The sequence below is a fragment of the Sarcophilus harrisii genome, chromosome 4 (assembly GCF_902635505.1).
Source record: "Sarcophilus harrisii chromosome 4, mSarHar1.11, whole genome shotgun sequence".
In the NCBI taxonomy this organism is placed as follows: Eukaryota; Metazoa; Chordata; class Mammalia; order Dasyuromorphia; family Dasyuridae; genus Sarcophilus; species Sarcophilus harrisii.
Window position 1 is genome coordinate 275,030,092 of NC_045429.1, and position 25,011 is coordinate 275,055,102.

Genomic DNA, 25,011 nt, shown 5'->3' on the forward strand with positions numbered 1-25,011 from the left:
AACTGAATGAGACCCCTAACACTGGCCTGGGGGACAGTCATAAGGAAGGAAGGCAAATTCCCATCCCCCAAGGCTTTTCCAATACAAAACTCAAAGCAGAACTGGCCGAGGCTTCAGAATAGTAGTGGTCATCCAACTAGCTCCCAGTAAGCATTGCCCCTCAACTAATGCAAGGTGGGTGAAAGCTCATCTCTTCCTGCCTTCCTGGATTAACTGAGAGAGTAACCATGAATTTTCATTCCCATACAAATCTTAATTTTTGCTGCGCTTACAAGGGATGTCCACATTTACCCCTCTCTTATTCATGATACAATTACAGTCAACTCTCAATTATCTCTATGCTTGGGAGGGAGAAGTGGTAAACAAATCAACACCAGATTCCCATCTTATCCCCTTTACCAGATCCAGTTTCATGTCCTAATTTTGATCATAGATCTTCCCCTCTCACTTTGGTCATATGCAAAGTAAGAATGACAATGCATGGAAATCATTAACCTCCCCTTCCCTTCCAGGGTCAGTGTCTGATTAACATTAAGGATTTTGATAAGGATTGGAACTGTGATTTCAGTGGTAAAAGAAACTCCCAGATGGAAATTCCCTCCATCAATGCCAGTATACTCCCCCCTCCCCACCTCCTTCTTTCTAGGCAACTTAGAGAATTACCTGAATCATTAAGAGGTTAAGTGATTTGCCTTGGATTACACAGTCAGTATTAGAAGCATAAGTTGAATCCAGGTCTTGTTACCCATCAGTTATGCCATGCTGCCTCTTTTGTTAACCATAAATTTTGTATTATATAAATATAATGTATAAATACATTATATAACTTGTATTTATATAATGGTATATAAATTATGTAAACGTACTATTTCTTTATTATATATAATACAATCACATTATATCATATATAATACAATTATTTTATATGCAATATAATTGTTATTGAAAATATATTTCATTCTTATAAATAATATATTGTATTACATATAATCTCCTGTCGTATTATATATAATTATATTGTGTAATTGTAATACATTTTAATATAATTACAATGTTATATGTATTTACCTTCTTTATGTTAGCAACTTGCATAAAATAACATAAATATGCCATTGATATTATTGTTTGTTAATTATGTTAATAATTATGATAATTAACCTGCATGCAGTCAAAAAATAATAATAAAAAGGCAGAATTTATTTAAATGCTATAGTTTTTCAAAAGTACATTCATTTATTTGTGCATCCTGAATCCCTGTCCATTTCTGTTATAGAACTGGGAGTTTGCCCAATGGTAAGATCCTTATGTGTGCCATTTGTATGATGAGACTGGAAAGCTAGATTGCTCACTGCCCCTCCTTGCCCCACCCCAGGCTGGGATGGGGTAATTATATTGTAGCAGCAGAGTAGACTTGAAGTGAATGGGGAGTCTCTGTATTCATTTGTGTCTCCTTGGAAATTCTAATGATACCCATATGAGAAAATTATCATGGATAGTCTCACTGAGAGCTGAAGCTCTGGTATCCAGCAGAGGGTGCTCAAGGTATTGCTTAGATGTAGGTCTCAGGGTGAGTCAGGACCTCTGGCTTCCTAGTCTTACTCATGGACTACTTTTCCAAATGTTGGATGTGGGATGAGGAATGGAAGTCAGAAAGCTATTTCATCTTCTATTTCCTCAAACACCCGACTTCTTCTCCGCTTCATGGACTCCCTCAACATTCTCACTTCCTACCAAGTTAACTACCTTTCCTTTCAGTCATTTAGGTCCTTTTTATCATTTCTTTTAGAAAGCCTCAAGTCTCAGTATATCCTGAGGTCTAGTGAGGAGAGGGAGACATACTTTGATGAGCTCAGCCTTGCTTTCCATGTCCCTACCTGGAGAGAAGCAGAGAAATCCAGAACCAGAAAAGGTCCAAGAGATTATCTAGTCTAAAGTCAGAGGGGTTAAGTGATTCTTGTAAAATCATGCAGCTGATTATTGGTATAGTCATGTCTTTTCACTTCCAAGTTCTGAGATCTTTTCATTCTAACATGGAATAGCTCCCCCCAAATAAGAACTAGACATTCTAGGCCAACTAAACACATTCTGTCCATCTCCTCCATCTCTTCTTCCCTGCGCTACTGCCTCTCCTCTAGAACAACCATCCCTGCTTTTAGAATTCTAAAATTTATTCTATATTTATACCAAAAATTCTGTGTTTATGTAACTTCTATCCCATGCTTAATTGCTATAAGATATAGTCATATATAATAAAACTCTCTCCCTTTATTAATTAATCATTAGGATCATCTATTTAGAGTTAAAAAGGACCACAATCCCTTCATTTTACAGAGAAGGAAATTGAAGTCCTTAGCATCTGCCATGCTAAGGTACCACATGTACTACCTGGAAAGCTTGTATCAACATACACATACCTTTGTCTTCTATTGGGGTTAGTTTTCAATTTTGCATTTGACTTTGAGTTTGTTTGCAAGTCTACAGAGATTTTATAAGCCATTTTCTGCCCTGCAGCACTCTGATCTTTGTTTGTTTGTTTCTGCTCTCTCTGTTCTTCCATGTTTAAATAGATCTATCCTGAAAGTTAACGCCAGTTCTGTATATTCCAGAACCTCCTCCAACCCTCCCTCAACCTTACCTTCTACTTTCGGCTTGGCCTCTGCCAGTCTCTCTTGAAACTTTTTCTTAAAGAAAAGGGCCTGTAGACGCTGTTGGTAGTGATCAATCCTATGGGGGAAAGGAAAGAGAATCATGAAGAGTGATTTTAATAGGTCCATCCCTCCATGTTTTCATCAGGAGCCCCAGCCTCCTATATAAGACTGATAAGAATATAGAGAGGAGCTAGAGGTCCAAAGTCTTTTACTTGCTCCAAGCTACTTAATCTTTCTGGGTCTCAGGTTTTTCACCTGCAAAATGATAAGAGTTGAACTAGAACGCTTCTGAGGTTCTTTTCAAGTTTTAGGAGTGTGATGCTGCAGGACTACAGGGTAATACTTAAATTATGGAAAATGCATTCAGTAAAATAAGAGTCTAGAGACCTGAGAAGTCCCAGCTCTATTTCTAACTTATTTTGGAATCTCATGGAAGTCATTTCCTGCTCCCTGCCTCAGTTTTCTCATGTGTGAAATGAGAGTTGGGCTAAATAGCCCATGAGATCCCCTTGAAGGCTTAGAGTTATGAGACTCTGATCTTCTTCTTTAATCCTTTGCTTCTCCATGAAACCAGCTCTGTTCCTCCCCCTTTACTCCCTTATTCACACTCTCATCCCTCTCTAGCTTTCTAGCATTGGCCCATATCTGTCCACATTGAACAGAAGTCAGCTCAAGGCCACATATATTGATCCACTCAAGCCTTCTACCGATTGTGTCCACACCTGCTCATCTCATAGAGGAAACGGTCAGCCCGGGCCATTCGATCTATCTCATGCTTGTGCTCCTCCAGTAGATCAATGTCACTCTTCTCAGGGATGAACTTGAGCAGCTGTATAGAGTGACATGGGAGACAGATTAGTTTAGTAAGAAGCTGGGGAACAGGGATTGGCAGGAAAGGATGTCCATCTCATAATTACTTAAAATAGGGGAGGGGAAGGTTTATAAATAAACCAGTTTTTAATCCATCTCCACTGGTTTAGGTCTAGTTCTGCCCAAGGGCAGGACAGATGAATAGACCTTTTTGGCTATACCCATTACATAACTCTAAAATCTTCTTGTTTAGGGATGAAACCCTGAATGTCCCCCTTAGTTCCTCTTATGAATGTGAGCCCTCACCATTTCTGCCTTGAAAATAATGAGAGGATATTATTGCTAAGACTCAAAGAAGAGTGTTATGATAGCAGAGACTGCTATTTTATTCTTCCCATTACTGTCTCATTTCTATCCCTTCCTCCCCTAAAGAATGCTTGCAACAGGATAATTTCGATTTTTCTTAAAATTTCTCTGAGTTCTTAGCTTCAATTTTGCTTAGCCTAATTTCTTTTTGGGCTACTCATTCTGGATATCTGATTAGAAAGAGCCCCATATTCCCTTTGCATGGTCACATCAGGTCTCACCTGCTCCAGCATATCTTTAGCCAGGTCTTCTTCTTCATCCATCTTAAGCACAGCTCGTCGAATTTCCTCATTAGAGAGCTTCAACCTAATTACAAGATTCTACTTTGTTAGCAACCACCGTTAGAGATTTCCTAAACCCATCATTCAGATCCTTCATTCTCTCCTTTTTTAGTTTTCCCCATCAAAATCAGGTAATGTATTATAAATATACTTCTGTTTGAGTAAAAATGCACTTCAGCTCAGGTTCACCACTTATAGAAAACCTTCCAAGATGAACCAAAACCAGTTCATTCTTCAATACATCAATTTAACTTAACTACTTAACTTATTTTCCCTCAGACAGAGTTGCCTGTATTACAATCATCTAATTCCTACTGAATTTTTTTTTAATGTTGGCTTCCTTCACACAGAATTGCCTGTATTACTACTTTCTACTGGTTTCTTTTTGTTTGTTTGCTTTTAAATCCTGGCTGCCTCTGACATCTGTGGCAAAGACACTATAACTTATTAGCTGTTATTTAGTTGGATTTAACTTTGATTCTAGAGATAGGACAAAGGCTCTTGGCTCCTTCCTCAAACATTACACATCAATCAAACAATCAATCAAATATTTATTAGGCATTTATCAAGCCTATCCACCATCTCTTAAAAATTGATGGCACTCTTGTGTTCTGCCTTCTCATCAAGGGACTAATTGTCTACTTTCTTGGCACTCAGAAGTGGCCTTAGTGTTCTACCTTCTGCTGGATCTTGGGAAACTCAAGTGCCTGGACAGATGCCATAACATTTTCTTCTTCTTTCCCAAGAGAACAGGCTGCCTTCTCAATTCAGAACCCTATAGAGCAGGAGTTCTTAACCTTTTTTGTGGCATGGACCCCTTTGGCAGCTTGATGAAATCTAAAGAACCCTTTTCAAAAATAATGTTTCAGTACTTTATGTACTGTACTTTCAGTACTTTATAATCTTATTATTATAAAGGAAATCATTATATATTATGCATTACAATAATATATATTATATGTTGTATGTATATATGTATACATACTTATTAGTTATCAAAATAATTTCAAAAAATAAAATAAAAAGGTTAAAAATTCTTGCTATAGAAAATCATTTCTCCCCATTACTAAGAGTGGGAAACTGAGGCATGAGGTAGGATGGGATCTGATCCAATAAAAGGAAGGGAGTGAATCCAAAACAGAGCTAAGAATAAGCTATGAGACTGTGACCTGTGGCCCCAAGCTCAGGCAAGGGGGTCTCACACAGAAGCAGAGCTGTTAGCTTGGATACTGCCTGTCTTGTTCAGCATGTAATGCAACATGTTTTGAGACTGAGATCATTCAACCCCATGGGCATATTCTGAGCTCAGTCCCTTGATGCGTGTTCCTGCTCAGATCCCTGTGGGATAACAGCAGCTGCTGGACCCTAATCAGGTGCCTGACTCTTCCCAGATAACCAGAAGTCTCTGTAACTTAGGCAGGCAGTCTGGGGATGTGGAGAAGCCTCAGCTTCTTTTTGATCTACCCCTTGCAAATCTATAATCTCCCATCTTTAGATGGGAAGAATAAGAGATGGATGGTGAGGTCTAATTAGATATCTGGCTCTCATTGGTCTTTTGTTTTCTGTTCCCTCACATTGAAATACTGAGGTGTCACTTTTGCCATTTGCACCTGGTATAATTTGCATTTTTATCATCATTCGCACCTGTATCATCATTTGCACCTGTATCACCAATCATTTGCATTTGTGTCATCATTACAAACAGTACTCTAGGAGAATAGACTTCTCTTATTAAGTTTCATGGTACCCAGATGTCAGGTAAATGTCAGGATCAGGACTTAAAAGCAGAGTTCAAGTATCCTTGAAATAGTTCAGTGCCTTTTCCACATTGCTAAATTAAAAGTCTCACTTTTCCTTACATCATTAAAGGAAAATTAAAGGGGCTGAAACTGTAGTAGCATTCGTTTCCTGAAGCTTTGATGGAGTCAGAGAACTCAGTAGCAAGCAGAATTTTGTGTAGCAAAGTCTCCAGCTGTCCCCATCCTAAGTCCCCAAGTTAAGGGCAAAAGAGATGATGAGATTTTCAATCAGCCTGGGAGTTCCTGTTATGGGAAGATCTATATCCTGCAATGCAAGGTCACGTGTAGAAATTAGTATGATGGTAGAGGAAATCCACATACTTGGAAAGGAGGATGATACAATTCTGGGCTCTTCGGCCATCAATGACTGAGAGTTCTTTGACCTTTCTTGTGGTCAGGTAGAGGTCTTCGATGGAACCCATCTCTTTCTGCAATCAAGCAGGGAAGAGGTTAAGGACTTGCTTTTTCTTGGCTTCCCTGGATACCCAGCAACTGTCTGACCACCAGACTATTTGTTACCAAGGAGATAGGGAAGCAAGGAAAGGACCATATAATCTGTTCACAGGATCTTTGGAGGCCATCTAGTCTAACTCCATCTTTTTACTGATGAGAAAACTGAGGCCCAGGGAGATGAAGTGATTGGCCAAGTTACACACGTAGTAAATTCCAGAGTTAGGATTTGAACCCAAGTCCCCCAGTTGGGGAATGAATATTATGGAATATTATTGTTCTATAATAAATGATAAATAGGATAATTTTAGAAAGGCCTGGAGAGACCTACATGAACTGATGCTAAGTGAAGTGAGTACAACCAAGAGGACATTGTACACAGTAATGATTATGTGATGATCAACTCTGATGAATGTGGCTCTTTTCAGCAAAGTGATACAGGCCAGTTTCAATGGTCTTGTGATGAAGAGAGCCAGCTGCATCCAGAGAAAGGACTGTGGGGACTGAATGTGCATCACAACAATTATTTTCACCATTTTTTGTTGTTGTTTGCTTGCTTGTTTCTCTTTCTCATTTTTTATCTGCTTTTTCTTGTGCATCATGATTAATATGGAAATATGTATATAATAAAATTGCATATTTAACAAATACTAGATTAATTGCTGTCTACGGGAAGGGGTGAGAGAAGAAATTTAGAAAACAAGGTTGTCAAAGGGTGAATATATTTTGAAAATAAAAAGCTATTATCAAAAAACATGGATTGATACAGACAGCAAGGCTGAACAGTGGATAGTGCCCTAAGTCTGGATTCAGAGATAACTGTGTTCAAATCCAGTCTCAGACTTTCTCGCTGTGTGATCCTAGGCAAGTCAATTAAACCTAATTGCTTCCCCCCAAAATGGGTTGGTATTAAAATCTGCTTTGCAGGTAGATATTGAATTAAAATATGAAGAAATATTTGATTTTGTGGATTAAAATGTATTGGAATAAATTGGAGGGCTATGGACTAATTCTTCCTGTCCAAGATAGAGTAGTTAGGCTCTGGGAACATACAGAATTATCTGACTCTTAAGACTTAGAGCAATATCAATTTTTGCCATCCCTTAGATTACTTCAGTATTTCCCCAGGCAGCTAGCTAAGTGGTATAGGTGCCTGGAATCAGGAGGACCTGAATTCAAATTTGACCTCACACACTTACTGGCTGTGTAATCCATAGTAAATCATTAATCCTGTTTACTCAGTTTCTCCCCTCTCTTCCCCTGGTAAAGTAAGCAGGAGAAGGAAGTGGCATCCATTCTAGTATCTTTGTCAAGGAAACTCCAAATGCATCTCGTTAGTTGTTGGACATGACTTAAACAATTTCCTAAGAAACTGGCTCAGAAATGGTCAATGATTGTCCCCTCCCTGGGTCCTGAGGACTTTATATTATGCCTTATACCCAAGGGGAGGGAGTCTGAGCAAATGCATGCCAGAAGGGAATTTGAAGCCTCTACAATATAAGTACAAAATAAATCTTCAGAGATTTAGGAACAAAAAGTTCCCTTTCTCCCAGTGAGACAAAGCATATCCCTGGATTCTCCCCTTGTCTCAGTCACAGAAGTAGGACTTCTTAGCTCTCCTTTGGTAGGTTCATCAACAGCAAACCAGTTCATCTGAACAGAACTGAGAAGTTTAAGTATCCAGATAACCCCTAAAACTCCTGTTAGAATTCCCCCAAACATCCCCTCCCATCTCTCCTCTAGACATTCTTATCTTTTCTCAATAACTCTTTCCTTTGGGGTTTGGGTGGATAAGTATTCCTTTGTTCTAGGACCCAAGTCTATGCAATAGGAACTGGGAGGGGGATAGAAGCTGGAGTTTTCAGAGTCCCAAGAATAACTCACCTGCTTAAAGGAAGGATTAGTTAGCAGGTCCTAGGCAGCAGCCACAGAAAACAAAGAATTAAACATGCAGAACATTAGTTACAGGGATTCTACAGACCCCAAGGACCCCGAAGCAATAGCATAGAATCTTGTAACACCCTGGCTCTCAAGCATCTATCTCATTCCAATCTCCATGCAGCCCATCATAATTTGCAATCATGCTCTAATTAAATCAACACTCATTTAATCCAATCCACTTCTCCAAAAAAAAAGGGAGGGGAAGGGGGCAGGTTGGGATGAATTCAATAAGGTGCAGAGGCAGAGAAAAATTAACTGACCTTCTCCCAATCCCCTATCCCTAGCTCAGGATGATAATTTTGGGGTGTTTAAGGCAGGAATCTGAAGCACAGACCCACTCCCTTCTCCAGTTATTAATTTTACCAAAAGAATAATTTTTTTCAAAATTGATTTGGAAACAAGTAAAAACTGTTCTCATTACAAAAAAGGAAAGAAAGACTTTGTTCTTTATTCTCTCCCTCAATCTGGAAAGGAGTTAAATCCTAAAAGTTAGGCAATACAAGTACTATCATCCCATTTTAAAGATGATCAAACTGAGTCCCATTGAAGCATGTGATTTGTCTGTGATTACACAGCTAATAAATATAAGAATTAGGACTTCAACCTAGAGCTTGTTTCTACTTTCTCATCCAGTGCCCTTTCCATAATACTTCACAGTCTCACTTTTCCCTTGATTACTCAAAAGAAAGGAAAGTGGCCTGAGACTGTAATAGCATTTTTGCTTCCTGAAATTCTGGTGGAGTCAAAGAATTCCATCATAGACAGAGCTGTGGTAGCAAAGTTCCCAATTGTCCCCATCCTGAATGTCCTTTTGTCCCAAATTAGAGACAAAACAAGCCCTACTGAGTATGAATTAGAGGGAGAGTTGGAGAGACAGAAACTTGGCTTCCCCTTTAATTGCAGCAGCTTGAGTTGACCCAGCTCCCAGATTAGGGGGCAAGATGAACAGGCTCAAGAGAAACTTCCTAACCTTGACTTAGCAAAATGAGAATTCCATTCTCAGCTAATGCAGCTCAACTCATCCAGCTGGGCCTGAGTTCATAGGAATGGCTTTGCTCATAAATTCAGCAACACATTTGACCCCACTTAGTTTTTAGCTGTACTAGAAAGAAAGGAAATCAGCATTTAAAAACATTTCCTATGTGCTTAAAACACCTCATTATTCTAAACACTTTATATTATCTCATTTTATGCTCACAACAACACTAGGAGGTAGGTGCTGTTATTATTCCCTTTTTACAGATGAGAACATCAAGACATTCAAGTGACTTGTTCAGGGATCACACAACTAGTAATTCAGTAATAGAATGATGTCAGCCTTGGAGGAATTGAAGCCTTGTCCTGGCAACAGACTGTCTGCTTCCTAAGGACCAGGATCATTAAAAAAAAAGAGAGAGAGACATCACCAGGAGCCACTTGATGATGGATTCTCTGGCCAAGACAATGCCATGAAACAAAGGAAAATATGAAATATTTTCATTCTGTGGAGTTTGCCTCTCCTTTCTGTAGCGTGAATAAGAGAGGGTGGAAAACGACATGGGGCATTTTTATCAACAACTTAGGCAAAGTTATAGAAACGACGTACATTATCATTAACTTAACTCTGTTGGTAGCTTAAATCCTTGATCAATGACCAAGACAGGTGACATACTATCAGAATAACTGAGGGGCATCAATATTAACATGCTTGATATGAATGAAATAAAAAGAAACAAGTTATAGCAAAATGGAAAGAGTACACAAATCCTCAGTTAGGTGGCATTATAGTGGTCAAAGTCTTGGGCCTGGAGTTGAGAAGATGTGAGTTCAAATCTAGATTCAGACACTCCTTAGCAATGTGACCCTGGGTTCTCAACTATAAAATGAGGGTAATAACAGTACGTATTCCCTTGAATTGTTGTAAAGATCTAATGAGATATTTATAAAAGCACTTAGTGGAGTGAATGACTATTTAATAAAATCTTATTCTATCCCCTTTCTTAATTTATTATTATTTTAGAGAGATAAATATGAGTTAATTTTACTGGACAGCCAAAGAAAGCAAGAAATATTACAATGCAGGCATTTGATCAACTCATACTGCAGTGCTGAGGATAAATATATGTCTCTTCTCCGCTCAAAAAAGAAGTTAATCATGAAATACCTGATTATGTGTTTTTTATTGCTGATCATAATTGATCATTATGCTGTTATGTCTACAGTAGATGTAGCCTTTTCTCAGTGTGCCAAAGCCTCTGCCTCTCTCCAGGGTCCTAGCCCTTTTCCTTCATATGTACCTTTAAGGTGTTTCTTCACTATCTCTACATTTTCATGGTCATGATAAGATTTACTCCACTTACAGGTTTGTTGTGAGGAATCATAGAAAATAATTTTAAAATGCCATCAGAAATTGTGTGTAATGTGAGGTTCCTGTCATTCTTATGCTTTTCAACTGTGTAATCCCCAGTCTCCAGGTTCAGAAGAGAAGTGGGCAGTTTTCCTCCTTATATTGAATCTTCCCTGGGATTGGGGATGGGGATGGGGTAGAGAAGGGGGAAGGAGACCAACCATTTGGTGCCAGAGAGAGAAATCTGGAGGGGTTTGGAAAGGAAGGAAGAGCAGGGATAGGAAGGTATCAGGAGAAAGAAGCAGGGGCCCAAGGGTAAAGAAAAGACAGGGCAAGAAGCAGACAGCACATAGAAAACCTCACCTGATGCCTCTGATAGGCTGAGAACATTTTTTCTAAGTCCTCCAAGTCCAAGACCCGAAATACTTGAAGATCATCAATCTCATTCCACACAGTATCAGAGATTCGTTCCTAAAATGCACAGTAGAGAGAATTAAGACCCCAAGGCTACACTTTTTCTTTTTCTTATTTTTAACTTTTTTAAATTCCAAATTTCCTCTCTCTCCTACCCATAAAGCTAAACTTCCACCCCCATTCCACACAGAAGCTATTCACAACTCTCTCACTCTCTATTACTGCCTTTAGGGAAACCTCTAGCCTACCCCTCAGGAAAGGAAAGCTTCCTCTCCAATATTCTCCAAAACATCTCTCTCTCCTTCCTGAACCCACTCACTATCTCCCACATAGAGAATTGATAATCCAGTAGGTGTAATAGACAACATTTCCTGAAAAGTACTGGGGGAAAGAAGGGAAGGAAAGTACCACTCCTCCAGACACTCTGATAAGAGCCAGATTGACTCAAGGCTGGATTCAAACTCCTGCCCACTCTAACTCCCTCCTCTCACCTTTTCCTATGTTCTCATTGCATTCCTTATACACATATCCATGATTACTTATATTTTGGTAGGAATGTTCTGGAGTCGGCTGCACCAAATCATTCGTGGGGGATGAGGAGGAATAATCCCTGTGTCCCAGCAAAGTGCTTGGTCAAACCCAAAGCATTACTGTTGAGTCAGCTCTTGTCCTTTTCATTTTTTTTTTTTTTTTTTTTTTTTTGGAATTTAATTGCCACTTCCTTAGAGTCTTAAAAAATAAAAAGGCTGCTAGAGAATTGATAAAAGCTTCCTGCCTTTAGGACTGCTGTAACTTAAGATGGGTGAAGTTCTCTCCTAAAATCATTTGCTACCCAATTTCTACATGTATACTACTCTCAGTTCTTTACTGAGGAAGGATTGGCCAGATGATGATGATGATGATGATGATGATGATGATGATGATAACAAATACAACAATGAATAGTTAATATTTCTATATCAATTTAAGATCTGCAAAATACTTTACAACAAACAGATATTTCTTTTTCTCCTTTATTTTTTTTTTTCTGGTTATACATGTAAAGTCCTGGGTCTCCTAGCTCAGCTTTTCTCTTCCTCATCTCTGAAGCAAATATTCACCTGCTTTGAATACTTAGAAATCAAAATAGCTGAAAACAGTCTAGATGCTCAGCATTTTATTTATTGTCTTTCTCATTCTCAGGTGAGGTCTCCTGGTGATGCCAGGCTTACATCAAAAGAAAACTGAGAGATTCTAGTTTTTTTCTTCTTCCAGGACAAAAGTTTTTATTTCCATGATTCCCAAGGATTGACTGTGGATAAGGGGAGAGAAGTGTTCTCTCTAAACCATCTTTCATAGTTCTAAACCAGAGCTAACAGACACCCCTTGCCCTGACCAAACCTCTTCCATCACACTTTCTTTGGTTCATCTTCCTTGCCACCTCAATTCAGAATCCCTACATATTTTCAGATGTTACCTGGTCCTTTAAATTGTATCTTTCACAATGTCCATAGGAAGGGAGATCTTTCTTTCCTTTGCTTTTCCTTTCCTCCAACACCAATTTATCCTTGCCTTACCTCTCTTGCTTTCTCAGCAAGCTCAGAAAATGTAACTTACATTTTCATTTAGTTCTATTTTTAAAAACTTGGGAAAAGAAAGGAAAAAGCTGGACTGGGGTGGGGGCAGGGATGGGGTAAGAACATTCCTGCGGCCTTCCCAAGGCCCTGGGACCCTCACTAGGAATGTTGGGCCAGGGAGTCCGGAGCAGCAAGGGGTCTAGGCATCTGGCCAAGTCCAACACAGACACATTCTTATCGAGGCAGAAATAACCATGGATTGTCTGTGTTTGTGTGTGTGTGTGTGTGTGTGTGTGTGTTGGGGAAGTGGGATAATTTTCTGAAAAGGGGAAGGGATAGATGGAGGAGGAAGGAGGGAGAAAAGCCAGGTTCCTCAGGGTGAAGGATCAGAGGGAAAATATGAGGGAGAGCAGAGAGTATAGGAGAGGGTCAGGATGAAAAATGACTGGGAAAGGAAAGGATGGTAGCTGAGTGGGGAGTGGCAGTGAGGATTGCTGCAAGGATCTTGTAATGGGAAGCTCTACTACAGTTGGACTTCTCTAAATAACCTCTTGTCTAAATCTTGCTCCAGTTCAGAGAATCACACCATTTTTACAGGTGGATGGGACCTCAGCAACAATCTGGTTCAACCTATATCCCAACTATAATATTCCCAATGAATAGTTATATAGTTTTTGCTTAGAAACTTCTAAGGTTTGCTACCTCTTCCAGAGCCTTCTCCAAAGGTTTTTCCTGACATCAAGCTTAATTTGCTTTTTCCAGTTTTTGCTAGTTGTTCCTGATTTTGCCCTATGGGGGCCAAAACGAATGCATGTTAACCTTTCAAATACTTGGAAGACAGTTATCATAGCATCTTGAATCTTCCCTTCTCAGGGCTAACTATGCCCACTTCTTTCAACCAGTCCTCATATGATATAGATTTAGTATCTTTTCCCATCCTTGTTCTCTTCCTTTATATGGTCCATAGCATACCAATGGCCTTTCAAAAACACGGCACCTAAGATATATCACAATACTCCAAATGTGTTTTGATTAGGGTAGAATATTATTATTCCTTATTCCTGGAAGCTATTCCTCAATGCAGCCAAGACTTCATGAACAAGCAAATAAATAAATATATTTTCTGAATCACCATTTTTGTCATGCTCCTAACTCTTCTGAATTTTTAACTATATTCTTACTGGTACCCTCATCAGCTCCCATGACTTTAATAGCTAATTTTAAGGCAGGTAACTGGCACAAAGGATAAAAGGCCAGATCTATAATAAAAAAAATGCTGGGTTTAGATCTCACTCCAGAGCTTACTATCTATGTCTTTAACTTGTCCGCCTTAGTTTCCTTATATGCAAAATGGAGATAATACTTACCTTCCAGAGTTAGTGTGAAGATATGATATTTGTAAAGCACTTTGAAAACCTTAACACACTATATAAATACAAGTTTTTATTATTGCTATTGTTAGCACTAGTTCCCAAATGTATATAATCAGGCTTTATTTCTCTTCTGAGTTCCAATCCCATACTACCAAATAACTCCTTGAAATTTAAAGCCAGATATTCTGTTGGAGTTTCAAACTCAATACATCTGAAAAAGAAGGCATTCTCTTTTCCCCTAAACATAAACTTTCTTAATTTTTCCATCTTGTATGAAAAGCTTTTTCCAATGCTTATTAATTTTAGTGTCTTCCCTCTGTTGTTTCTTATTTATCCTATCTTGTGCATCCCTCTATATCTCTCACACTCTGTCTCTGTTTCTCTTTTTTCTGTCTCTCTTTTTGTCATATGTGTGTAGATGTATATGTATATAGAGATATGTATGTATATGTGTATATATATATATATATATATATATATATATATACACTGTCTCCCCCATTAGACCGTAAACTTCTTGAGGGCAGGGACTATCTTTTGTCTTTTTGCATTCCCAGAACTTAACACATGTCTGGAAGACAGCAGATACTTAATAAATGTTGGTTTATTGATTGATTTCCTAATTCCAGCAAAGTGTTATCATTCTCCTAATCACCCAGAGTCACAGTCTGAATCATATTCAATTCTTCATTCCTCATTGTTCCACATATCCAATTAGTTGTTGTATCTCATGAATTCTCCTTCCAGAACATTTTTTGTATCCATCATTTTTTCTCTACACATGTGGTCATGACCTTAATTTATAATCCATCTCATGTCTCTTGAAATATTGAAATACTCTACTAATTAGTCTTCCTGTCTTAATTTCTTCCCTCTTTATAATTTCTATTTACCAGACATTCTCTATTTGACATTTAAGTCCATTAGCAACCTGACTCCAACTTCTTTTTTCAGTCTTATTATGCTTTACTCTCTTTCACCTAATTCATGGTCTTCTTGCTATTCCTCACATATGAATGACAATGCACACCTTTGGCCTTTGCATTATGTGTCCTCTCTGACATATTGTCTGGGGACATATTCCTTCCTTTCTTTTGACTGTCACAATTTGTCCCTGTCTATCTGCTTATCTCCCCCATCCCCCATCCACTGGCCATTATTTCAATGACACCTCCTAGTCTTTTTTTATTTTTCATTTTCTTTTACTATAACCCAGTTCTGATCATTCTTTCTCTATAATAATTTTCAGAATCAATTTCCATATCATATTAGTCCAGGACTTCATTATTCCATACCTGCTACACATGGATTACTGCTGCAACCCTTCCAAAGTAATATTTCTCAGAAATATTTTCATTTTGTCATTGTCATGCCGAAGAACTGAAAGCTCTGAAATCCAACCTACTTCACATGTAGCAGTCAAGCAGTCACCTATATATTGTAGCTCTCAAGGGTTTTTCACAAATCATAATAATATGATCTTTTTTCTTTTCTTTTTTTGCTGAGGCATTTGGGACTAAGTGACTTGCCCAGGGTCACACAGCTAGGAAGTGTTAAGTACCTGAGGCCAGATTTGAACTTAGGTCCTCCTGACTTTAGGGCTGGTGCTCTATCCACTGTACCACCTAGCTGCTCCCTAGTAACATGATCTTAATTTATATGTAATGATATATAAAACATACAGAATAAATGCACTCTGGCTTCTGACCTCAGGACTTAATTAAAACTGCTTCTCTCTCTCTCTCTCTCTCTCTCTCTCTCTCTCTCTCTCTCTCTCTCTCTCTCTCTCTCTCAAGTTTCTAACTGTCCTTTAATTGCCAAACCCAATGGTTTTTCTTAGTCTTCCTAGAATAGTTAGGGAAACACCTGACACTTGTTGACCATCCTGACAGAGCTCTCTCTTTGTACTTCTCCTAGTTATCTGTCTCTTCTTAGCCCCTGAATCATAAACCATATCCCACTCCTTTCTATGGATGACCCCTAATGCTCTGTCCTATATTTTTTCTTTTCAATTTACCTTCTCCTACTGATAACATTACCTCTTATCTCTATGCAGATGACATGCAGATCTTTATATTTTGGTCTCTTTCACTCCAGTGAATTATCTTTTGAACATTTAGAAATAAATATCCAATAGGTATCTCAAACATTATCTCCCTTCCCTCTCCTCCCTGAAGCCATTTTTTCTTCCTAACTTCATTATTTATGTTAAGAGCATTTTTGATTCAGTCAGTGATGTCTACAATTTTGGAATCATTCTTAAATTATTATTCGTCTTCATCCTCTCTCTTCCCCCACCATATTCAATCACTTGCCAAATCTTGACGATTCTATATCCACAATATCTGTCCCATCTATCCCATTCTTTCTGATTACATGACCATCATCCCCATTCAGAATTTCACCATTCCTAACTAGTCTCCCCTTTGAAAGTCTCTCACCTTTCCATGTGACTTTCAAATTACTATCCCTAAAGTAGTGATCTGACCTTGTTAAACCTTAATTTAAGAAACTCTAATGGCTCCCTATTACCTTTAGGATAAAATAAAAATTCCCTTCTTTAGCATTTAAAAACATTCTATCCCTAGCTCCTAGCACAGAATCTAGCAAGGAATATAAATTGATAAATTCTCTTTAAATGAATACATAAATGATAAAAGATCAAATCATAATAAAGATCTTTTTTATGATGGAAAGCTCAAACAGCTCTGAATGATGATTCAATTACTTCAATTGAAAACAAATATAACACAATTCCAGTGTAGTCAAAGGATCTAAATAATCTTTTGGAGATTACTATTATGGGGGTATTTATATAAGGTTTAAATGTTTACAGAATACTTTCCTCACATTTACTTTTAAACAGCATGATTGCTCTCTTAAGAGATATAACAGTTCTCCATATTCAAATGAGATAATATTTGTAAAGTGCTTAGCATAGTACCTGGTACACAGAAGACACTTAATAGATGCTTATTTCCTTTCCTAATCTCTTATCTGGATTGAGTAATTTCCATGTACTGACTTGTGACATCTCAAATATCTTCAAACATAGAACCGGATATGGTTTTATCAGCAGAGATTCCATTAAAGAAGAGGCTACTGCACCCTAAGGACTGTGGACTTTTCCATCTGACTTGCAATTAAAAACTTCCATATGTGTCAGCTTTCTCATAAGAATGTGAGCTTCTTCAAAGTAGGATTTTGCTCTACTATTTGTATCTCCAACAGTTAACACATAATATACATTTAAGAAATGCCTCATTCATTCATTCATTTCTCTGTTGTCTTGTAATTGTTATTTAACTCTTCATGTTTGTAGTCTATATAGATTTGCCTGGTTTTTAAACATATATCATTTCAGCTTCAGTAATTAGCTTTTATGAATATGAGTGATAATCAGCAATATTTCTGGTAATGAAAGGTGAATTTTGTTCTCATAATTATCTTCATACCATACCTCCATTCTGCCAATTATCGTCATCCCCTGCTTATAGAAACCTTGGTCTTTGTCCCTAGGATGCTGCCTTTCATAGGTGAGTTTTTATCCTTCCAGCAACCATATCTCCAGAGTCATTTCTCAGCCACTTTCACAACATGCCCCCCCCCCCCCCCCCCCCCCCCCCCGACCTCTTTATCTCTTCTTTTTTTTCCCTCCTATTAGAATTATCTTCCCTTTTTAGAATGCAAACTCTCTTAGGGCAGGGAATGACTTAATTGCTTGTATTTGCATTACCAGGACTTAGTACAGTGCCTGATGCACAGTGCCTAATGCAGATTAAGTGCTTAAAATGTTTTATCTACCTATATCTTCAGTTCTGTTGGCCATAGGACACAATTTACCTTCTCATCTATAACAACCATTTTCATTTGTTACAGAACTGGAATTAAACAAACATCACAGAATCATAGATTTAGAGGTAGACGGAACCTTCAAGTCATTAGTACAATCCTCATATTTTACAGTTAAGAAAACTGAAGCCCAGAGTAGTTAATTGACTTACCTAAGGTCACATTGGTTGTAAATTAAAAAACAAACAAGCAAACAAACAAACAAGATTTGAACACAGGTGTTCTGATCACAAATCCAACAGTTTTTCCACTACACAATGATGGCTGCAAGAGATATTTGTCCTAAACTATAGTAATAATTGCTATTATACTTTATAATTTCAAGAGTAGATAGCATTAAATATTGTTAAATCATATCTATCAACTATTTCAGGACTTTAAAAAAATCCTATGGACTTTTTGAATACCTTTTTGAATAGAAATTTATTTATTTATGCAGTGTCTCTCCTACTAAATTACATGTTTGGATGATATCATACATTCCCTTCCTTGGACAAATCAACAGTGAAACAATAGTACTCATTTATTTAAAATCATACAGCCAGTTTATCCCAAATTTAACTACTAGACTGAGGTTTCCCACCTTCTTTTATGAGAGAAAAAGCCCATTGTGGGCAAGGATCATTCATTCTTATTATATGTATCTTTTCCTAGCAATTAATTTAGCTTTACATATAACGGATACTTAATAAATATCTATTGACTGGCTGGCTGAATGACTTGCTTGAAAATAACAAGAGTCCTAGCAAATGGTTGACCATCTTAGTCTCCTCACCTGTAGTGATGGAATTGGTCTAAAATTTCTCTACACTTTTTTCCAATTTCAAAATTCTGCAATCCTATTATCTGTTTATGCCAGTGGCTAGGCTATTTAGAGACAACTTCATTACTCAATTCTACATCTCTAAATGGCTACTTCTTTTCAGGGGCACCAGTCTTAAATAAACAGTCATAACCAGCATGGGACAAATAGGTTTTGCCCCAGGGCATGAACATCTGATGGTTTGTGCTCCCTGTCCATGGCAACTGCTATTCCTGTATCTCTCCTTAAGATCCTCCACCCCTCCATTCTCCAGGAGACACTAACCTTATACATTCAGAGCACTGACAGCCTCCCTAGCATACTAACCCTGCCATCAAATCATTCTCTACACTGTTATTTTCTCTTTCCCTATTAGAATTGTCTTCTCTTATTAGTTTTTTGCCAAAAGCAAAAACATTCCTAGTTAGAAATGTAGGTATAAAATACAACTCCATTAAGAATTGGTACATATGCCAATGGATTTCATTAGTTCTGGCTACAAATTTATACACTACTGGCTTAACCACTGCTTAAGTAGTAATTAATATGTATTAAATTATTTGCAACTATGTACTATATTTGTGTATTCACATCTATTTATGGGTAGTTATGTGTAACTCTCATTCTGATGATGCAAGTGAAAGGCATCTTTAGCCATTCATTATTAAATTGAGAATTCCTTGAGGGCAGGAACCTTTTTCCAAATCCCCAGCATTTAGCACAATATCTAGTATACAGCAAGTACTTAATAAATGCTTATTGACTGATTAATTTTATTAATGATGAAGCTGTGAACTGTGTTTCTAAATATTAAATGGGTCTTTCTCTTTTTTTCTTATGTAGCTCCTCATAGCGAGGAGATAATACTTAACTGTCTGAGTAGTAAGTGTCTGTGTATCTATATGTCAAAGAAATGAATGGAATAATATCATGAGGTTGGTCTAAAAAGTGTGGTTAGATGCCCTGAACCTTCATAGACACATCTAGATATTATTATGATTTTTAAAAAACTGCCAGAGACTTTTAAACAATTCCCCATATCAGTGACAACAAAACTACCTCCAGAATGATGGTAAGCACTTAAATGTTTGTTGATTGACTGACTGAAGACTCTGTTTCTACCCTTATTCCTTGGCAAGATTTCTCCACTTTGCTCTTATATCTCTTGATAAGAATTAGTCATTTCAAGTCTCCATTATGCATTCCTTGCCTTTTTCTCATCGGAGACTGTAAACAAACTGCTCTCCTTATTCAGGTTGCTCTCTTTCCTTTTCTTCATGTGTACTAGTCTACTTAAAAATCAAATTTATAATTCATTGCCCTCTAGGAAAAGTTCCCTGATTATCTCACCCAGCTCTGATTACTGTACTCTTTGTCCTCTTAGCACTTAATAATTTAATTTTCACTACAGTATTTTTCTTTTGTTTCTATATTGTGTTGCAAATGGTTTTTTAAAAATCTCTCTCTCTCTCTCTCTCTCTCTCTCTCTCTCTCTCTCTCTCTTTCTCCCTCTCTCTCATATCATAGCTCTCCAGTTGGAGAGAGCTCCTCAGATGTCAAAACAACACCTCTTCTTCCCTATATACTCATCCAAAACACTTAGCTAAGGGTTCTGGAGACTATATATATTTAAGGAATGTAATCTCAGGATAAAGAACACAGAAGTAATCCAGGTCTTTTTGCTCACCTCATTCAACTTTACCCAGTTGAAAGACTTCAGAGGATGGGAAGGCTGTGGTACACACTTCTTCCTGAGAGGCAGGCAGCTGCTAGGTAGAGAAGTTAGAGGAGGGGGCATCTCCACACCAAAGCAAGGGGGTGCTCCTGGAGGAGGGGGAGGTCCACCAGGTGGAAGAGGTGGGGGTGGGGGTGGAGGGCTGCAGGAGAAAGGCAGGGGAGGTGGGGGTGGAGGTAAGTCAGTGGAGTTTTTGGAAGAGGGGAGGGAAAGGGGACCTCCTGGAGGAGGAGGGGAAGACAAAGTACCAGTGGGCTGAAAGACAAAAGGAAATCAAAGTAATCATTAACAGTGTTGTCCATAATCCATGACCTCTTAACTCTACTTCTGCTTTTGCATCTTAAACTCACACTCCCATCCTCAACTTTATAGCCACCCTAACCCTCATTGTTTTCTTTCTCTCCTCTTTAAACCTTGACCTCCCTCCTGCACTCACCCTTATCCTCATGTCTGTCTTTCCAAGTCCAACAAACACACAACACATGGATAAGAAAGCATACAAAGACAGAAACACACATAACACATATTTGGAATATTCATAATTACAGAGACACAGACTGACACAAGGCTGCAATGATGGATGTAGCCTTGCATATATTCAATGCAGCTTCATTGTTACTTCTAGGACTCCCTTTAACTCTTCCCCTTAGTTTTAGGTTTTCTCAGTCCTCCCCTTCTCCTTATCCCCCTCTCTGATTTCCCCCCTTTTCCTCGGTAGTGCTATTTAACCTCCTTACTGGAAACCTGGTACACTCCCTTTCTCATCCCTAGTCCTGGATTTTGACTCTGGCACATTCACATGGTATAGGTGTGTGTTACAAAAGGATGTAACAACCTAAAACTCTTACCGAGAACTCATTAAACTGAGCTACCAATTCTGCCAACTGTCCTCGGACTTGACGTAGTTCCTGGGACTCTCGGGCCAGCTTGTCCTTCATCTTGTTCAGAGTCTTCATCATCTCATCTTTTTCTATGGTTTTTGTCTCACATTCTCGCTCCTTCCGCTCTAGCCGGCTCACCAGCTCTGTGTGCTCTGGGCGATTAGGGAGGATCAGCAAGAAAAAGAGAGTCACCATCTTACCAATCATGGCAAGAAGGATTCTGGAACACGAAAAGACTGGAGTGAGAAGGAACAAAGCAGGCAGCCTTGTTCATACATACTTACCTTTTCGGAATTTCTCAGCTTGATCTCGCCATTGATTCACTTCATTTTCATTGACAAGCCTAAAGAAAGAAATTATCTTTCACTTGTTGATAATCTTTGAAATTCATCCCTTTCACTACATCTACTCAACCTTTAGCTTGTCCCTCTGCCCCATTTAGCTTGTTTTCCCCTCCATCCAGTCTAATTTCTAACCTTTCAGCCTCCTTTCTCCTAAACTGACCAAAACTGGTCAATTGATTTCCCAATCGATATCCTTAGGTTTGCCCCAAATTTTCATTATCTTATCCAACTCACAGTATTCTAAAATATTTGAATTGGGAAGAATATTAAAGATCATCTAGCCCAATCTTCTCATTTTTTTATAAACCATGTAAATAAGGCCCCAAAAGTTTAAATGGTTTGAAGGTCACACAGCAGATTAGTGCCATTAGAAAATGGTTCTTCTACTCTCACCTGTTCTCCTCCCCAACTAAAAAAATAATTTTTTTATATCCCACCTTCTGTTTTCCATGTTAGCTGGAATGAGGATGATTGGGGAAGGGAGAGGAAAACTGTTATGGGCAGAGATGCTAGTCTTTTGGCCCTAACCAGTGGTCCAAATTTTCAGCTTCTGTGTTAGTGGAGGGAACTGTCCTCTACTCTCCTCAATTCCCCAACAGTGTAGGGTCAGTTTTTTAAGCTTCCTAAAAAGAGTAATGCAGCAAACTCTCGATTATCTGGGCTAATGAGAAGTGTGGCACAAAATAATTCAAAACTCTGTATAATTAAAATAACCATTTCTACTTGGCTTAAAAATACACAGCATGAGTTATTTTAAACAGATTTACTCCCCTAATGATATTTGGCTCAAGCTGATACTAAAATATGGTTGTGTTATTTAAATAGACACTGATTGATCATGTAGAAATGGCTCGAGAAATATATTGGGTGGGGAGAGGAGGTAAAAGGAAATCAGACTGGAACTAAACATTTGTTGTGCATAAACCTCAAAGTGGATAATCGAGAGTCAATTAACATTCTATACACTACTTGGAGGATGTTGTCTTTGGAAAGAGAAAGTTGAGGTTTTATGAATGGAAGGGATAGAGAAGAGTAGGGAGAAGGAAGGGAGAAGGGTCACTGCTGCTCACATCTTGATGATATTTTTGACGTTGAAGTTCTCCAGGGGTGCCAAATCAGGGTCCACGCCCCTCTCATCCTGTAGGACGATCTGCTGGAGGATCCGATCAAGGAGCTGCCAATGATGGATGCTCCCACCATTCCGCTTATCTGAAGGCAAGGCAGTCACTGTGTCTTAACTGAGCCCCAGGGGCTAGGGCCTGGGTATCACAGCCTGGGGCATAGAGTAAAGAGCAGACACAGCCCCCAACTGAAGAAGGAGATGTGGTCTGCACTTTGGGGAAACTTCCAATCTAATGAGGGGAGATCAGAAAAATGTAGCTCCTGGAAATTCATAAATCTAATTCACTCCCAATTGGAGAGCTTATCTGCTGTGGAATTTTAAATCCCCAGGTCCATCTCTTATCATTCCCCTAGCTAGGTCTAACTCTCCTAGCTTTTTGTTAAGAAGAGAAATTCATTTTCATATCTTCCAAAGGAAAGTATATTTAGCAAGGTGAACCAATTACAAAATTAATGAATTCCAAAGGAAAATAAAAATGAAAAGTAGATTGTGCTTTGAATTATTCATGCCACTACTCCATAAGAACAGACAATTGAGAGATAGATATAACATATTACAGAAGAGTAGGGGTCATTGACTGTGTTTGTGGAATGGAGAATGAGTAGTATTACTCAGGGAAGGCATCCCAGAGGAAGTCCCTTTATACAGGGGAAGACACTGTTTTGTTTGTTCAAAGGCCTAGCATTATTGAGGTCATTGCTCTCTAGTCATTTAGCTGCACTCCAGTCCCTCCTGAACTCTATTCTTAGTCTGACTGGACATGTGAGGATTTGTGTTACTGTTACTGACGTATCTCTGATCTTTTGCCTCTCACCCCCATTTACCTAATCTGCTTCTTTGAGTAAATGGATCCTCTACTTCTTCCTATGCTTTCTAGCAATCACAGGAAAAAAACAATGTTGGGGAATCTGACCATATAATATCATAGAATCTCAGGGATGGAGGGTGCCAGGACACCAAAGTTCAATTGTACAAAGAATATACAGATTCATCCTCACTGTCCCACATGAGACCCACTATCATGATAAACAAGTAGTCCAAAAAGACTGGAACCCAAGAGAGTAAAATTAAATCTCAGGAAGGAAATAGAGGGACCTCCCACTTCCTCTGTCTTCTTTTTTGGAGAGAAGCAGTGGCAGGTTCCTTGCTTCATTGTCATCTTTTCCCTTTCTTTCCCATCATTCTTTTCCCATCATTCTCCCTTTCTACATTTTATAGGACTTTTTGTATTTGTTTGTTATACTCTTTTTTCCTCAAGGAAAAATGAGATGAGTGGGCAAAGCAGAGGTTTTCAGCTATGGAATAGATATTTCATATATATATAACTGCAAGTAGGAGAAAATTTCTTGAAAAAGATTTTCAGAGAAATAGAATGTATATACTCCCCCTTCTTTGTCCATTCCCATATCCAGTAATCCTTATGGAAAAAAAATTTTCTGCTTTTATGTCTAACTTAAATTCTTTCTATGGCAATTTAAACCCATTTCTTCTTTTCAAGTCTTTATGACTTCAGAGGAGAGTAGTAATCACAAATACTGTGATTAATCTGTACTCTTAGAACAAGCCTAAAAATGATGAAAACAGAAGTATGTGGGCAAGTAGAAAGTAGAAAAGGAAAAAATGGGGAAATAGGTAAAACTAGGGGGGAAAGATATCTTTAATAAGATTTCCCCTATTTACTCAGCACAAATATTATTTCTTTCCTAACTGGAAACTCTACAAGAAAATGGAAAGTTTGACTGTCAGAAATAGGAAAGTGGGGACAACATGACCTTGAAATGAAAAGATCAAGATGATGCTCGTTGGTCAAAGACACTGGCAACTCAATTATTTAAGTCTCCTGTTCCTCCCAAGAGTCTAGGTTCTTCAGAATAAAGTAGAGGTAGGGACCTAAAACCATATTTTCCTTTCCCCAAATACAAGGAACTAATAGTAGCTTGAGCTTCTGGACATTTTTGATATGTCCTGGTCTCCTAGAAGAGTCATCTGAATATCTTCCCAGGGAATCACACTTGGGAAAATTCTGCTAAAAGGGGGCTCTCTCCCATCTCCCCAAGTTAAATATTTGTGGTCTCTACTAATGGTGTAGGAAGAGACAGGACTTACAAGGTAGCTGTAAACAGTGTTGCAGCATGGAGAGCAGATAGGGATATGCTTCTGTGTGTTTCAGCTTCCTGTGGATCAGGTCAAACATTTGTGATGCACTCTTGGTATCAATGTGTACCTAATGGAAAAACAAAGTAAGGAATAAATGAATGAGGAACCCAAGGAAGGGAGAGAGGGAGGCAAGAAAAGGAAGGAGATGATTCT

General features: G+C 38.4%; 1 protein-coding gene across 3 annotated transcripts in view; it reads right to left on the reverse strand.

Annotated features, from left to right (window-relative positions):
* DAAM2 (dishevelled associated activator of morphogenesis 2) overlaps positions 1–25,011 on the reverse strand; it is a 141,095-nt gene that overhangs the window by 8,566 nt on the left and 107,518 nt on the right. For 2 of the 3 annotated variants that reach the window (XM_031964901.1, XM_031964902.1), the window contains exons 10-20: positions 24,808–24,925; positions 22,649–22,787; positions 21,519–21,577; positions 21,202–21,386; positions 20,306–20,608; positions 10,985–11,092; positions 8,239–8,268; positions 6,226–6,332; positions 4,046–4,130; positions 3,371–3,477; positions 2,636–2,724 (exon numbers count right to left, since the gene is read on the reverse strand). In XM_031964901.1, the coding sequence (XP_031820761.1) occupies positions 2,636–2,724; positions 3,371–3,477; positions 4,046–4,130; positions 6,226–6,332; positions 8,239–8,268; positions 10,985–11,092; positions 20,306–20,608; positions 21,202–21,386; positions 21,519–21,577; positions 22,649–22,787; positions 24,808–24,925 (1,330 nt within the window). The remainder of the gene's footprint in view (positions 1–2,635; positions 2,725–3,370; positions 3,478–4,045; positions 4,131–6,225; positions 6,333–8,238; positions 8,269–10,984; positions 11,093–20,305; positions 20,609–21,201; positions 21,387–21,518; positions 21,578–22,648; positions 22,788–24,807; positions 24,926–25,011) is intronic. The other variant, XM_023502974.2, reaches the window with a different exon arrangement.